Genomic DNA, 12,732 nt, shown 5'->3' on the forward strand with positions numbered 1-12,732 from the left:
CCAAATGAGTTTGTGCCAATCTAATGGAAAAACTCCGTTTTCAGAATTTTTGGGGTTTCAGAATTGTAGATGAGGCTGTGCAAAGAATGCTGCAATAAATAACTTTGAACACGTATAATTTTGCAAGTTTACACAAATATCCATAGGATACATTTCAAGAAGTGGAGACGCTGGGTCACAGGCGATGCTCATTTACGATTTTCATAGATTTTGCTAGAATAATGACCATCGTTCTTCCTCGCCTGTGAGTTGCTGTACTTTATGGTTTTCTAAACACTCTCACTTTTGTCAGTTAACCTCGAGGCAATGAAAATTCTTCCATCTCCCTCTCTGCACAAAGCTAGACTTGGAGTCTCTGGCCCCAGGGAGAGGCAGCCGGGGGGAGGTGAGAGCACACGAGCTTTGCTCTCAGACACGGCAGGCAGCCCCTTCCACCGACATCACCCTGAAGAAGTCACCTGTACCTGTCCTGAGCTTCTGTTTCCTGCCTGTAGAGACAATCTGCCTCCATGACAGTCCCTCCTCACTTGCCCACCAGCCTACACTCTTCTCTCCTGCCCGCCCCCAGCCCCCGGGCCTAGGTTTTGCCCTCTCCTGCAAAGGAAGAAGAGTCCAGGCCAACAGAAAGAAAGGTCCACAGGCTTTTTAATGGTGTGATGGCTACTTCCCTTCTGAGACCCAATCTAATCATGACAGCGGCTTCCAGATGTTGGGGTGGGGGTGGACAGGTACAGGGTGGGCAGAGGCCATGCAGTGACTAGGAAGGGATGGGGGAAGGTGTTACATTCTGTTTGGCATGTAAACATTCTTCAGTGGCTTCCCAGGGGAGGGGAAGAGCAACTCCCTGCCCCCTACTCCATGCCCACCAGGGCTGGTCCCCGGAGCTGAGAAGACTGAGCAAGCCAGGCCCCTGTGAGGAGCTGGGAAGGGGGGAGTTCACGTGCCTGGGGCACGGCCCCTCTCCTGCATCCTCTTCGTGCACAGTGCGGCTGGGGAGGGCAGGTGTGTTCTGGGGTGAGCAGACCCGCATCTGAGCCAGTGACACAGGCTGTCTTGATGGGGAAGTGCTGGAGGGGTATGATGGTGATGGTGGTGGTGTGATGCTGTTTTATAGAGAAGGGGCTCAGACCTGGAGGGCTTGGTGAAAGGGATGGGCGCTCAAGGGAGAAGAGGCTGCAGCTGGAGGGGGGGGCACTGAGAGGTGTGGATTCCTCTGCCCTGGATCTTTCCTCGGAGGAGGAGCAGAGTCCGTCCCCTAGCCCCCTCCCACACTTGCCCCTTCTCCCTCTCCCCCCCAACCTCGATGACATTCAATAACGCAGAGGCCTGAGGTCAGTTGGGAGCCCTAGGGAGGCCTGGAATCCCAAGGGCAGACAGGGTTTTGCGTCTCTGCCCAGCTCCAGTGCTGGGTGAAGCTGCGGGGTGGGATGGGCCTGCGGCTCTCTCAGGCCGCCCCCTTTTTCCTCCCAACACCAAACCAGGGTGTTGTTGGTCCTGCGGCAGGGGTGAGGCTGGGGGCCCTACATTCACGGTTCGGTTGGCGGCAAGGAGCAGGCCCAGGATCTGGGCACCACGGGTCATGCCCTGGTCCCCATCTGGCACGAGCTGATTGTCATTCGGAGAAGCTCTAGGTGGGAGAGAGTGGCCCCTCCTCCACCCCCTCTGCTGGACCCAGAGGGCAGTAGAGGCCTTGGGAGGGTCTCGGGTTGACAAAGAGGGCTCTGTCCAGAGAGGTTTCCTGAGTGTTCTGGGAGCTTCTGTGTCAGCGTGGGATAGACCTTGAAGGCTGTCCACCCTGGAGTCCTCCCCTGGGCTGGTCTGCAGAGAAGCCACCACCTTGGCACGGAAGCAGCTTCCCCAGCCTGCTGACTCTCCATGAGAGGCTTCAGCCGGCACCACCAGGCTGCTCCCCGGGCCAACTTCCTTGTGGGCATCCTTCTAAGCGATGGTGTTTGGATGCTGCCAGACCACTGGGGCATGCTGGGGCCTTTCTTCCTCTTCCCATGGTCATCTTGCTTTGCTCTCTGTGACCCAAGGAAGAACAGAGGGGCCAGGCCAAGGGACAGAGGCTGTGGGTGCTGAGGATGGAGAGGCCTGCAGGGGACCTGTCCTGGATAGGCAGGGTTGGCTGGATAGGACCTGTCCTGGATAGGGTTAGCTGTCACTTCTGCAGCCAGGGTACTGCTTAACCCAGACGAAGGCAGTTGAGGCTCATGATGAGGTGGGATGAGCTATGCAGGAGCAAGACCCAGGAAGAGGCCTCACATCCATTCATGGAGCAGCACAGCCCTCACCCTCTGCAGGGACAGCTCAGCTGCATGGACTGGGGTTGGGATAAGAGGGGACAGGCTGAAGGGTGAGCTGGGAGGGGAGGGGACTTGGGCTGGACCCATCACACAAGCATACAATCTGGAAGTTAGAAGGGCCTTTCTGCCTTGAGTCCAGGGGCCAGCTGTCTGTCTGCCTGCCTGTTTCTGCTCTCTCTGCCCACTGAGGGAGATAATGGTCTGATCCAGCCCACTCCCGACAGCCAGGAGGAAAGGGAGGGTGACCCAGCCAGCACTGAGTCCCTGAATCTCCAAAGGGCCAGCACAGAAGATGATAACCAGCCATTCTCCACCTCCACTGAACTCAGGAGAAAGGGAAGTTGGCTGAAACTGCAGTGGGCGGGATTGAGGTTAGATGGCAAGAAAGAATTCCTGATGGTGAGGGGTCCTGAGCACTAGATCAGGGGGCCAAGAGAGTGGGTGAAACCTTTTTTAAAACTCCCCTCCTACTTCCCACTGGGAAACATCTGCCCAGGCTGGAAGCCCACACACTCTATGGTTCCCCCTGAGGCCCCACCCAAATTTAGGGGGAGGGAGTCTTTGCACCTTAGAGGTGCAGAGAAGCACCCCCCAGGCCCACCCCACCATCACCTGCCCACTGCCTCCCACAAGGGGTGTCCAGGAAGAAGCTGACTTTGGGGCAGGTCAGACCTGCCCCCTCACACCTGAGTAGACCAATGGCCCCTAGGTCCCACTTCCCCAAGCCCAGTCTGGCAGCTGAGAAGAGGCCTTTTAGACCACGCAGCTCCCAGGAGTCTGTGGGGTTGGCCCCTAGGGGGAGGTTGGAGCCTTCACTTCTGGAATTTGAGGCTGCCTCTCTGAAAAGGGGGGGCTTTGGCTGGATGAGGGCCGGGAAGAGGGAAGGGCGCCGCAGGAGGTGTAAGCAGAGGTCCCTGGGGGAGCATGGGGAGCAGCAGAGGCCTGGTGGGGGAGCAGGGCGACCCCATTAGTAGAGTCCTCGGGGAAAAGTGGCTGAGCCTTCCCGGGGCAGAGGGTGCGTCTGTCCCACCTGAGGGGCGGCAGGGGGAGGAGAGGAGATGGGGGAGGGAGCTGGGGGAAGATGGGGGATGGGCGTTCCCCTGCCGGGGCATCCCCCAGCGGCCGGGGGCGTGTGCTGGCGCGCGTCCTCGCGGGTGCAGGCGGGAAGCTGGGGCCGCGGGTGGCGCGCGTCGGGCGCGTAAGGCTGTGCTGGGAGCTGTTCCAGTGTGGCCGGCTGCGAGTAGGGGGCCAGGGTGAGGGTGGGGGGCCGCCGAGCGCCGCGCGCGTCATTATCTGGCCCCGGCCCTGCCCTCCGCGGCCCCCGCCCGGCCTTTGGTTGCTGAGCGCTGAGTCTGGAGTTTCCCTCTGGGTCCTTTCTTGGGGCCCCCCGGGGAGGGGGTGCCGTCAGGCTGGGCCCGGGCCTGCGGGGCGCCCCGAGGTGGGGGGCCCCCGGGCCGGGCCTGGTGCGAGGGGGAGGAGCTCTCCCTGCGGGACAGGGACTGGCTCCGGGGCGACGCGCTGGGATGCCGCGGGGCGGAGGCGGGGAGGCCCGGACTGCGCGGGGCGGAGGGCTTGGGGCCAGCTGGGGCACGCCCTGGACCCGCGCCGCGGCCGGGGGGCTGTTTGGGGCGGAGGTCAGTAGCGACGGACGACCCTGGGGGCTTCTGCAGCTGGAGCCTGCGGGAAGAGCGGAGGGCAGAAGGCAAGAGAAAAGCAGAGGCAAAGAAACAAAAAGAAAAGACATTTTCAGAATCTCCCTGGGCACTGAGCCCTAGAGTCCTGCATCCTCAGAGCTGGATGAGACTGAGGAGACAGGGCTCAGATGGGTAAACTGAGGCCTCGTGCTCCCTCCTCCAGGGAGGGACTTCTAGGGGCCACACGCTCCCAAGCTGTTACTGGAAGAGCTTGCTGCAGGCTTTCTCTGCCTTCTCTGTTTCATCCTTAAATTTCTCATGGATTTTACATTTTACTCAACAGTATACCCATATATTTTATATTATACCCATGTATTTTGTATTATGGGTATATTATATATATTATATATTGGTTATACTAATATGAATACTGTTTCCTCCCAACTATTCTGGGCTTTATCCTTTGGTTTCAAATGCCCCATGGCACACCAGAGGCTGTGTGTGGACCCCACCGGCCCCCAGCAACCTTCCCCAAGCCTGGCCTCGCTGGCATTCCTCCAGACATGCTCACTGTAGCCACTCCCTCGAACCCAGTGCCAGGGCTGGGACCTGAGTCAGAAGAAAGACTTAGTTGGGGAGTGGGTGGACAGGAGGTGTCCCTGCAGGTCCTCCCTGAGTCTTCAGTAGCCCCTGACCTTCACTCTGGGGAAGCCTCTGCTGGTGGAGGTCTTCTGTGGTTGCCCACTGCCCACCCTGGGGCTGGCAGTGGCTTCTCACCTGCTGGTGATGGCTGAGTCAGATGCTGGGGCTGCGCCGTGGGGTCTGCCGGGGGGCTGCTGGGCTGTGGCAGGCGTGGGCATGCGGATGCTGATGGGGCGGGGAATCCGGCTGCGGGTGGCAGCAGCCTGCCCGACCTTCCTGGGTGCTGTGGGCTCGGAAGCGGGTGTGTCCTCCTCGGAGCCCGTGCCCGAGAGCGTCTCCGAGGCGCGGCGCTGCTCCTCACTGGAGGAGGACGAGGCCCCAGAGGCCAGCCGCAGCAGCAGGCGGCCCTGCCTCTTCTCCATCACCAGCCGTGCCAGGTCCTGCTGTGGTCGGGCCCTCTTGCCCCACCGCTCTTTGGCCGACAGTGAGCCGGAGGGCTCTGAGCCCGTGTCCTCCTCAGACAACAGGACAGGGATACGGCTCCGGGGGCGAGGGCCTGGCATGGCAAGGCGGCTTGGGGAGACGGTGGCCAGTTTCTCCGGGCCTGGTTCCAGCGGGGATGCTGGGGCTGGCCCTTCAGCAAGGGTTGGGCCATTGGGCAGTGAGTCTGTGGCCACCTCCACGGAGGTGTCCCTGGGGGGTCCAGACAGGGCACCACTCTCCAGCCCTGACTGAGCGATGTCATTCTCCAGGGGCACAAAAACCCCCTCCTCCACAGCCCCCCCATCAGACGGTACCTCTAGGCCCAGCTCACCCCCAGCACTGAGCTCCTCAGGCCGAGAGGCCTGTCCACCGGAAGACATGACGTTGAGGTGGGTTTTCTCCGCAATGTGCACAAAGGTCCTCTCAACTTTGGTGAAGGGTGAGGAGGTGACTGCCACTCCCCCTGCCCCTGTGGTCACTGCCCCGGCCCCCGGCCCTATTCCAGGCCCAGGGGGCTTGGGCTCAGATTTGAGGACGGAGGACAGGGTGCCAGGCTCAGACACGTCCAGCTGGCTACCAGTGGGCTGGGGCCGCTCATGCTGAGGAGTGAAGGCAGCCAGAGTGCCCAGGTCGGGGTCGGGGGCCAGGTCGGCAGTGACAGGCGACTTCTTCATGTCGCCAGGGGAGACGAGCACCAACGTTTTGGAGCCCTCCTCAGGCTCAAGGTCCCCGTCGGCCATGGAGGCCCGGCCCCTGGACTCCTTCTGATCGTCGGCTAGCAGTGTGGACGGGGCACCCTCTTGGCTCCGATCAGTGCTCCTCTCGCTCCCCTCACTGCTGGAGCCACTGTGTGGCCCCAGCACCTCCCCCAGGGCCACTACCTCCTCCTCCTCCTCCTCCTCTTCCTCCTCCTCCTCCTCTTCCTCCTCCTCTTCTTCCTCCTCCTCCTCTTCTTCCTCTTCCTCTTCCTCCTCCTCCTCCTCTTCCTCCTCCTCTTCCTCCTCCTCCTCTTCCTCCTTCCCATTAGCTTGAGGCTGAACAGGAGTCAGTGGGACCTGGGGCGCGGTGAGCAGCACGTGCGAGAAGCCCACCCTCCGGACCCTGTTGAGCAGCCGAGCCCGTTCGCGGTAATCAGAGAGGTCTTTCTTGAAGTCCTGGTAGGGCAGGCTCAGAGGCACAGCTCGTGGGAGACCGTTCACCTCAAACGGGGGCGCCACAGAGAACACCTGCAAGGGGCACACACAGGGACCCACTGAGGTCACCACTGAGGCCCCCCTGGGCCTGAGAAGACCTGGACTGCACCCACAGGCCAGGAGGCCTACATGCCCCAATATGTCCACCAGAGTGTGGGCTCCATGAGCGTGAGGACTGGCTCTGTTTTGTCTATCGCTCTATCGTCAGGGCCTGGAATGGTCCCTGGCACCTAGTAAGTGCTCAGTAAAGCTCTGGCGAATGAGTGTGTCCATGCTCCAGGTCTCCCAAGGTCCAAGGCCCTGATCCTGGTGGCTTTTCTGTCGCCCAATCTCCTATTCCCCAACGCCCCTCCTCACCAGGTGCATCCCAAAACCCAGAGCCAACTCTACTTCAATCAAAAGAAGAAAATGGCAACTATAAGGCGTCATAGCCATCATGGAGATCAACCCTCCCTTTTACAGATGAGGAAACCAGGTCCAGAGAGGAGCAGCAAGTGTCGGCCAGCCTCCTCACAGGGCACAGTTTCTCTGCAGCCAGGGAGCCGGCCGCCCAGGGCCACCAGAACCTGTGTGGGACAAGGGCCAAGTTTGGGCTGTGCTCCATTCCCTGAAGTGCGGGCTGGGCCCCCTTCCCTCCTGCCCCTTTCTGACCTGTCAGCCCAGAATTTTCCAGCCCTCTGCAGGTATGTTTTGAGTCCACACTTCCTCCAGCAATTCACAGTCAGCCTATGAAGGGCAGCTTCTTTTCACTTGATTAAGTTTTCCCCTTGGAAGCTTTGTGCAGAGTCCTTGGCATGTAATGGCCTGTTCTTGGTTTTCTAGACTCCCGCCACATCTCCCCTTAGCCTCCTTCCTTCCAGACTAGAAAAGCCTGACCACCTTATCAGGACCTCAGCTGCCGCATCTTCTCCAGCTCCACCCTCGTCAATCCACACACATCCCTCCCAAGCACCCACAATGCACCGGGCCCCATCAGGGCTGGCACGGCTTTGTTCCAGGTGGGATGGCGCCCATGGTGTCCAGCACTTTGTTAGTCTTTTTGAACACACTGGGCCTCTGTCTTCCTAAACACAGCCCATCCAGACCAGAAGCCCGGAGATATCCTGACACCTCCAGCACCTTCAGGTGCCATCCAGACGCAGGGGGTCCCACCAAGTGTTCCTCTTAAACATCTGCCCCAGCCCGATGGGCACAGCCTTGTCTTGCTTGGTGGTTCCTTAGCCACCAGCCTGTTTCCTCCATCCCACACTGCCCATCCATCCTTCCTACAGCTGCCCGAGTAGTCTTGAAATTTAAATCTGATCCCCCCTCTCTCTGCTTCAAACCTGTAGAAACCTACAGTGGCCCCCACAGTCCTCAGGAGAGAGTCCAGTCCGTGGCTTGGCACATGAGCAACCCTGTCCCGTCCTTCCCCTCCCCGCCCCCCGCCATGATCCGGCTCCTACCTTCTGCTCCACTCTCATTTCTAGCAGCACCCTCTGATCCCCCATTGGGTGCTCCAGCCATTCTGATGCCACCAGCAGGCCCCTGAATACATTGGACATCGCACATTTCTGGGTCTTCCCCTAGGCAGTGTCCTCTGCCCTGGGGGCCCCTCTCACCCCTTCTGTTCACTTGACAAATTCCCATTCTTCCTCCAGGACGTGGCTCAAACAACTCTTCTTCCAAAAAAGCCATCTTGTCCACCTGCCAGCAGACTTCATCACTCTCCTTTCGACTTGTTCTCCCACGTCCTTCCATTAGAGAACCTTCCACCCTCTATTCCCCATGCATGTGTTTACAGAGTTCTCTCTCCCAATATACACTGAGCCCCTCGAGGGGTTTTCATTCATTCATTCAAGAAGTCCTTGAATGTCTATTGTCCTGGCCACCATGTTAGAGGCTGCGAGTCTGTGGATCAGTGTTGAACGAGATAGACATGATCCTTATTTTCATGGAGTGTGCAATCTCTATATTAGGAAATGAAGTGGGGATAATGCATAAGCCACAATGTTGTGATCATAAATGAGGACATCTAAGCAATGGGTCTGCCCTATAGAAGCTGCTTGATAAATGTTAACTCCCTCCCACCCCCACCTGCTACCCCCTGCCCTGTACGCTCTGGTTTGGAGATCATTGCCTCCCTCCTCAACTCCAGAAATGCCCCAGTTGCCACACCTGTAGGGGAGGAGGGGAGGGGCAAGAGGGGCTCGGCCAGTTGAGGCCTCTGTGCAAACAGTTGGCCCAAAGGCTGGTAGAAGGGGAAGGCAGGAATCCCCAACGCCAAGGATCTGCACGAGGCTGTGACTTCTCTCCCCAGCCGCCATAATCTTCCTCCGAATCACACCACTGGTGAGGACTTGATAGGGGTTGGGGGAGCAATGCAAGACAGGGCAGCATGCAAGCCCAGACAGGACCTCAGCACACGCTGTGTGAGCCAGGCAGGGAACTTCCTTAAAGCCATGTCCCCTTCACATCCAGGCTCACAGACCCCAGCAACTGTTTTCTTTTTCTATGCCATTCTAATTCTTCATTTATTCATTCATTGATTTAGCAAACATTAAGTGCTGGTTCTGTGCCTGGCCTTGTGCTGGGCCCCTTTGCCATGTTTAGTTACCAATGTTAAGGCTGGAAAAGATGACTGGGCAGAGGTGGGGGGGGGTGCTGTGAGCTCCTAGGTAAGTGGGGACCATGGGGTAGGTGCTGGGACTGACAGCCAGGGACAGGCAGACAGACACAGAGCTCTGATCATGTCTCCCTCTGTCCACCTCAGAACTCACCACCCAGCACCAGACACATCCTCTGGGCAAGGATATCCTTCAACCCCACCAGGCTATCCTTTCTCAGCAGAACCTCTGCCAATTTTCCCTGTCCCATCTCTGACACTTGGCACATCCCTGGCAGAACCACGTTTTCCTCTGGCCCGGCCCTGGATCTCTCTGGAAAAGCGCCATTCATAGGATGGCCCCTCCACTCACAGTGCCCGTGTAGATGATTGTAGCTGGAGCATTCTCTCCTTCCATCTCAAAGCCCTGCCCTTCTATTACATGGGAGGGAGGAGGAGTGAGAACTGAAAATCAGGCATCAGTGATAATATCAGACTGGGAAACCGAGGCCTGGAGAGAGGCATCAACATGCAAGTCACAAAGCACATCAACCAGGGTGGCCCAGAGCCCATAACTTTCCATTGCCTCACTGGCCTCACACCCTCCGATGTGGGGAAATCTTGGACCCTCTGCTCTTTAGCAGGAAGCGCTGTGAACTTCAGAGTGGGGACAGCTTTGCCCTGAGGATCGCTGCCAAGGCCACCTCAGCCTGGGCGTGCCGGCCTCTGTGTTTCAAAGGCCCTCCACTTCTCCCTATCTGGCTCCATGTTGGGGAGGGCCAGGCCTGGGCTTGAGTTCCTCCCTCCTCAGAGAGAAGAAAGACCTCCCTCACCTTCTCCTGGCCTCTCCTGGATGCCTGAGCCCAAAGGGTATTCCACCATTCACCCATGCGGTCCTGGGCTCATCCATTCAGCCAGCGGTCACTACACAGCCTCTGTGTGCTTGGCTGTAGAGGCCTGAGGACATCATGGGAGGGGGACTGCAGTGACATCCCCCATTCCAGCTCAGAGGGAAGCAAGAGTGCTGGGTGTTGGCAAGAGGAAGTCGGGGTCTGGGGAAGCTCACACCTTCCTGCTCCCTTCCCAGGGCAGACACCTTTTATGATTCCAATTTGCTTACTGTGGTTCTCCAGCCTGGCTCAGACACCATTCTCTGGGGGAACTTTCTAAAATTACAGAGCCCTGAGTCCTACCCCCAGATTCTGTAGATCAGAAATGAGGCTCAGAAATCTGTCTGTTTTAAAGCTCCCTGCTGATTCTGATGGAGTTTGGCAAAAGGGAGATGTGGTCAGGGGGAGTCGTAGGGGGAGGGGAGGCAGGCTATTGGCGCTGAGACACTGCGAGGCAATGAAAGCCCCAGCCCTCGCCCTGACTCACTGAGCCCAGAGCAGAGGGCTGCGGCCTTGCCAGCTTCAGAGCCCAGCCCAAGTCCATGTTTCCTTCAATCAGAAGGACAAGTGAAGGGAGGTGGATGGATCAGACTCGGTTCTTCCCCTGCCACCAACAAAACTAGGCTCTCCTCAGCCTAGACTTCTCTGACACCCACACAGGGAAAGGCTACTCCGCACGCCAGCATTCCCACACAGGGTGCACAGAGCACCTTCCTCCCTGGACCCTGCCAAGCCCGGACACCGTGCACTGCACATCAGCCCACAGTCCCAAGGCTGAAGAAGCGGGGCTGCTGAGTGACAAAAGCAGCAGGGTGAGCCCTGACACCCCATGCCTCCCCTGCTGGGCGAGGGGGATGGGGAGGGCTTCGTGCCTCTCACAGCAGTGCCCCCACCCCGACCCAGCAGCCGTCCAGTGCACACCTCCCATCTCCCCTCCCCCCCCCCCCCCCCCCCCCCCCCCCCCCCCCGCCGCCATAAGTGCCCAGCCTGAGAATTGGAGATGAGAAGGAGCTCGCAGTGCAGCTTCCTCTGCCCACCACCGCCTTTCCAGATTCTTCACCTGTCTGTCTGCGTCTCCACTCTCAAACTACATCTGCCAAGCCAACAGCCCTCCCTCTGCTCCTCCACCCCACACGCAGGAGTGCCACCCTCCCCAGGTGCACTGGCCCCTGGCAGTCCTGGGTGGAAGGGGTAAGATGACCTGGGAAGGTGGCTGCCAATCCTCCATCTATGTAGATCCTCACACACTTGACCCCCAGATCTCAGTGTCCCCAGCCCATCCCTGCCTGCCCAAGGGCAGGGAGCTGACAGCATGTGGGCGTCCTAAAGGCTCTAGGGGTCAAGAAACACAGCTGGCATTTGCCCTTCCTCTGCCCCCACACTTGCTTTAGGCCCTGAGGAGAAAAGTGTCTTCCTCTTTTGTGTGGCCGCAGGCCTGCAGGGGTGGGGTGGAGGACAGAGAGAAGGAGAGGGAGGGAGGCCCCCCTCCCTGTCCCCTCTCTGCCTGCAGTCTGGGAAGCCTCTGGAGTCCTCCCCTCCCTCATCGCCCACCCTCACCCCACAGTCTGTTCCCTACACCACCCAGGCTCTGCACAATCCAGTCTCACTGATCCTCTCAACAGACCACCTCCTGGAGGCCAGGGCTACCTCAGAACCCCGGCAGAGCAGAGGGGCAGAGGCAGGTCCTGTGGCCCCCTCACAGGGCTCTCTGGCCTCCTGGCTTCCCACCCCCACCACACACTTGGTCTCAATAGTCTGATCCACAGAGAACCCGTCATTGGTGGACCCTCCCCCTACTTCCCATCCCCTCTCCAGCAAGTTGACAATCTGGAGTTGACTCCAGAGACTAAAGTCCACCCCCCAACGCCTCCTCCAGATGAAGGGAGACAGCCAGAAAGGTGAGGGCTGATCAAGTTCAACCAGGCTGAAACCTTCTAGGGTCCCCTACCGGTCCCCAACTGCCCTGGTCTTAACTGCCGGCTCAGGTAGGTGCGAGGCTGGAGCCACTAATCTGGAATTTGCCCCCCACCCCAAGCAAAAGACTAGTTGCTGCCCTTTGGCCAACTGAGCACCCCAAGAGTTGGGGTCCGCCTCGAATGATGGGCTAGGAAGGAGGAGGATGAAAGAAAGCAGGCGAGGCGCAAGTTCCTGGAAGGCGTCTTTAATCAGGATTTGGTAGTACACAAGCTCTCCGGATTGTCTCCATTAACATACAGGGACTTAAAAAGGCACAAGATCCCTCGCACAGCGACGCGTGACGGCAGGGAGCCCTCCACCCTCGCCCGTGCGCGGCCGTGTGCGCGTGGGTGCATGTCCGTGTCCCACCCCCGTGGCGGTGCCACACGTGTGCGTGTCGGTTTCAAGTGTTGGATTTGTACAGTACTCGCAGTCTAGGGGCGGGGACTCAGTGCATGCTTTTCTACCCGGGCCCGGGGACCCCCGACGCCGCTGTGTACACTGAGGACGCACCCCGGAGAGAGAGTAAGAAAAAAGAAGCGTCCCATCTTCGTGTGTGTGTGGTTTTGAGATTTTCGTGCATGCTTACGCTGGCCGGGATCGGGGAATAGTGCAAGCTTATAATACAGTATTATTGCAGTACAAAATGGGGCGGGGGTGGTGGGTTATGATGGGAGGGGGAGGCTCAGGAATAAACTGGCTGGGATTCGGGACCTCCGGGAGAGTCCTCTCGCCAACCCCCTGCCATCCCTCGCTCCCCTCCCCACCGCGATTAGGAAGCGTCTCCTGACACTGGGAGGGGGATCTTCGGGTCCCTGGAGGGAAGGGGCTCAGCTGGGCCCCGGGGCGAGCTTCCCCCATCCCACCAGTCCCACCCCTCGTGGGCCAGGGGCCAGCCTTCTCCTCGCTCAATACTGTCACCCATAAGGTCCCCGAACCCCGCCTCCTCCCCCACGGAAGCCCCTCCAAGTGGGGGGGAGGGGTCGACGGAGCAAGTGCAAAGGAAGCAGATGTTGGTCCCTGAGTTTTATTTTCGGGGGTGGA

The 12,732-nt window shown here is 59.1% G+C and overlaps 1 protein-coding gene across 3 annotated transcripts in view; it reads right to left on the reverse strand.

Moving 5' to 3' along the window:
• Nucleotides 1-613: 613 nt before the first annotated feature.
• The window catches only part of TTBK1 (tau tubulin kinase 1), a 41,610-nt gene continuing 29,491 nt past the window's right edge, over nt 614-12,732 (reverse strand). For all 3 annotated transcript variants that reach the window (XM_070514918.1, XM_044776712.2, XM_070514917.1), the window contains 2 exons: nt 4,718-6,291; nt 614-3,983 (listed from right to left, as the gene is read on the reverse strand). In XM_070514918.1, the coding sequence (XP_070371019.1) occupies nt 3,596-3,983; nt 4,718-6,291 (1,962 nt within the window). In that variant the 3' untranslated portion in view covers nt 614-3,595. The remainder of the gene's footprint in view (nt 3,984-4,717; nt 6,292-12,732) is intronic.

Source organism: Equus asinus, chromosome 8 (genome assembly GCF_041296235.1).
Source record: "Equus asinus isolate D_3611 breed Donkey chromosome 8, EquAss-T2T_v2, whole genome shotgun sequence".
Lineage (NCBI taxonomy): Eukaryota > Metazoa > Chordata > Mammalia > Perissodactyla > Equidae > Equus > Equus asinus.